General features: G+C 42.5%; 1 protein-coding gene across 1 annotated transcript; it reads left to right on the top strand.

Moving 5' to 3' along the window:
• Positions 1-380: 380 nt before the first annotated feature.
• On the top strand, positions 381-1325 carry LOC149289301 (CXXC-type zinc finger protein 4). The gene has a single exon (XM_089490714.1). The coding sequence runs from the start codon at positions 381-383 to the stop codon at positions 1323-1325; it is 945 nt and encodes a 314-aa protein (XP_089346840.1).
• Positions 1326-3162: the final 1837 nt, after the last annotated feature.

The raw sequence follows: 3162 nt of genomic DNA, 5'->3' as shown, positions 1-3162 counted from the left end.
TGCATGGGTAGGAAAGGGGGGGGGAGAGGGAGGTGGGGGGGGGACAGTTTTTTTTTATTAATATGATAGAAATGATCTTGACGGTATATTTCTTTCTTTTCTCTCCTCTTCCCGCACCTTTATTGGAATGATTCCCTTTGTTTCACTTGGAACAGTTGGCATTTGTGACAATGCTCGAGAAGATGCTCCGTGATAAATCGTTATCCACAAAGGAATAAAAACACACGTTCGTCTTTCAGAAGAGCCCCCAAATAAAGCAATCGGTTTGGGTTCGTGAGTGGAAGGGGCTCACCCCATCTAGAAAGGTGACTGAGTTACCCTGCTTCGGTTCTTTCCCCCCTCTCTCTCCCCCTGCCCCCTTCCACCTGCCCTCCTCCGAGATGTCCAATATGAACACTAATGTCTGTGTGGAAAATGGACAGAACCCAGAGGCTGCCGTTCTCCCCAAGGATAACCTGGTGGAGGGGGCTCTGAATAGCCTCATGGATTACAACTCGGAAATGGAACGCTATAGGTCATTTGCAACCTTTTACAAAACCAATGGAGCCTTCCCCCAGGCTGCTAAGATTGCCAGGATCACCACCCCCATCTTCCCCAGTGCCCGGATCGGCATGTCCCCCTGGAACTGCGATAATGCAATGCTCTGGGGGAGGAAATCCGCCGCTATCAACCCTAATAGGACCAGCATGCACAGAAACGACTCCCAGAGGCTGGGGAAGCCTGGCGGGGCGCCAGAGTCGTTGCAAATGGCAAATAATAATTTCCTTTCCACCTTATCCCCTGAACACTGCAGACCTTTGGCAGGGGAATGCATGAACAAGCTGAAATGCGGCGCCGCTGAAGCAGAGATAATGAATCTCCCCGAACGCGTTGGAACTTTTTCCGCCATTCCGGCTCTAGGGGGCATCTCATTACCTCCAGGGGTCATCGTCATGACAGCCCTTCACTCCCCCGCAGCAGCCTCGGCAGCCGTCACAGACAGTGCGTTTCAAATTGCCAATCTGGCAGACTGCCCGCAGAATAATTCCTCGGGAGCCGGCGGGAACCCTGCCAAGAAGAAAAGGAAAAGGTGTGGGGTCTGCGTCCCCTGCAAGCGGCTCATCAACTGTGGAGTCTGCAGCAGCTGCAGGAACCGCAAAACAGGACACCAGATCTGCAAATTTAGGAAATGTGAGGAGCTTAAGAAAAAGCCGGGCACTTCACTAGAGGTCAGAGGAGATGATTCTTTTTTCCCCCGTATCCCCCCCGTCCCCCCGCCCCTCCAGTGCTTCTTGTCTGGCTTCAAGATGCACTATCCCCTGTGTGAAGGCTCGCCGGGGTGGTGAAAGAGCCCCGGCCCGTATGCGAGAGCACGTTGTGTGCCCCCTCCCCGCATACCTCACGTTAACCCCGTACTCTCCGCGGGGATCTCACGTGTCTTTGTTTACCTTGTCATTGACAATGTTTCTATCTTTACTCGATACATTTTATTATTATATATATATTTTTTAGTGTTTTGGTCTTATGTTTCACGTTGTACTCATCAGTCCTATTAAATCATGAATTGAATGGTTTTATGAAACATTATTTATTGTCTGGGGGAAAATGTAAGTAGGCAAAGTGCCGCTGAAGCGATCCAAATGTCATGTACCGGCCATAAATCCACATAGGCACACAGTCATTATTGTATTTTATTTATCTGCAATCCCTACGCGGTCAGTAATTCCAAACACACACACACACACACACACACATATAATATATATATATAATCTCATTAATTTATTCTCATCATATCATTCATGGATTAAAATAAAACTTTTGGTCCCAAACTTTTACCAGAAAGAGAATGAGGTCTATGTCAGCGATAGCACGAAAGAACATAAAGTATACAATAATCATTGTTTGCGATACATTTTCTTTCAGGTTTTTAGCGGCTTTTTTAATCGTTTGGTTGCACGGGTGACTTACTCTCAATTTTAAAGCGTTTTACAGTTTAAGTTTAAAGGAAAATTTGGTGCGAGAAGTGGGGATACCCTCAATATCTTGATGGTAGTGAAAGGGTTAATGTGGATAAGTATTGCTCAATCATGGAAGCCATAGGGAAACAAGAAGGGTAACAGATTATATATATATAGATATAGATATATATATGTGTGCGTGTGTTCTCCATACTACTGTCCTAGCATCCACACAAAGCATCATATGCTCCCCCTTATACAGGGAAAGATGCTGAAGGACGAGCGTTGAAGAAAAAAACAATAATTTGCTTTTAATGTTTTAAACAAACTAAACTGGTAATTGTTTTATTGATATTAATAAAGCAATTGAGCTGCTGGAAATTTCATCTTTTCCCCACCCCTGCAAAATCAATATGCAGTTGACAGGATGATAGATTGTGCTCAGGCTTTAGTTTGCCTTGACTTTTTTTTATTGTTTCAGCTGCTTTTAGTCACCGGATATTTAGCCTCAGTAAACTAAGTAATGTTAGTTTCTCATTTACAGAAACCATATTATATATATATATAGTAAGATAGGGTGTATAGTATAGGTTGGTTCTGTCAAGCTAAGCAGGTAAAAGAGTTGATGGTGGTACTGACAAGCAATCATATCTCATAGATACTTTTACATATATGTAACGTTTACATATATGCATGTATGTAGTAAGTCCAGCTGCTGTCTTTCTGGATTTACATTCGCATGGCCAGCATTGGATGGTAAAATCTTGGGATTATTGTGACATTGAATATAATACTTCTGTAGTATGGGCAGTGAAATAATACTTGTGATAATATATTTTTGTGCTTAAAGGTGAAAAGGAAAACACATGGTTGTTACCAATATTCCTGCACTGGTATTGCCTTTATCTTAAGGACCAAGCCATGCTGATACTTTACCCATTAAGTGCAAAAATAAAATAATGTTCATTATGATATTTCATGGAATTAGTTAAGCATTTCAATGTGTCATCGTGTACTGTGTGATTATAGGAACCATCATTAGGTAATAGGTGTCATTCGAAATACCGTATGTGTCTGGGAGTGCTTAAGTATTGCAATATTGCTAAATAAATGAAATAGTTTATTCTAATAATATTCATGGCGAGGATTCCTTAATGGGGAGTATGAAAGGTGTTATCAACTACGTTTTAATGGAATAATAATTGGAAAAGAAACTACATCT

This window comes from Sceloporus occidentalis, unplaced genomic scaffold (assembly GCF_023333645.1).
Source record: "Sceloporus occidentalis isolate IW3139 unplaced genomic scaffold, rSceOcc1.0.p SCAF_46, whole genome shotgun sequence".
NCBI classification, from domain to species: Eukaryota; Metazoa; Chordata; class Lepidosauria; order Squamata; family Phrynosomatidae; genus Sceloporus; species Sceloporus occidentalis.
This window is presented reverse-complemented; position numbering and strand designations above follow the sequence as displayed.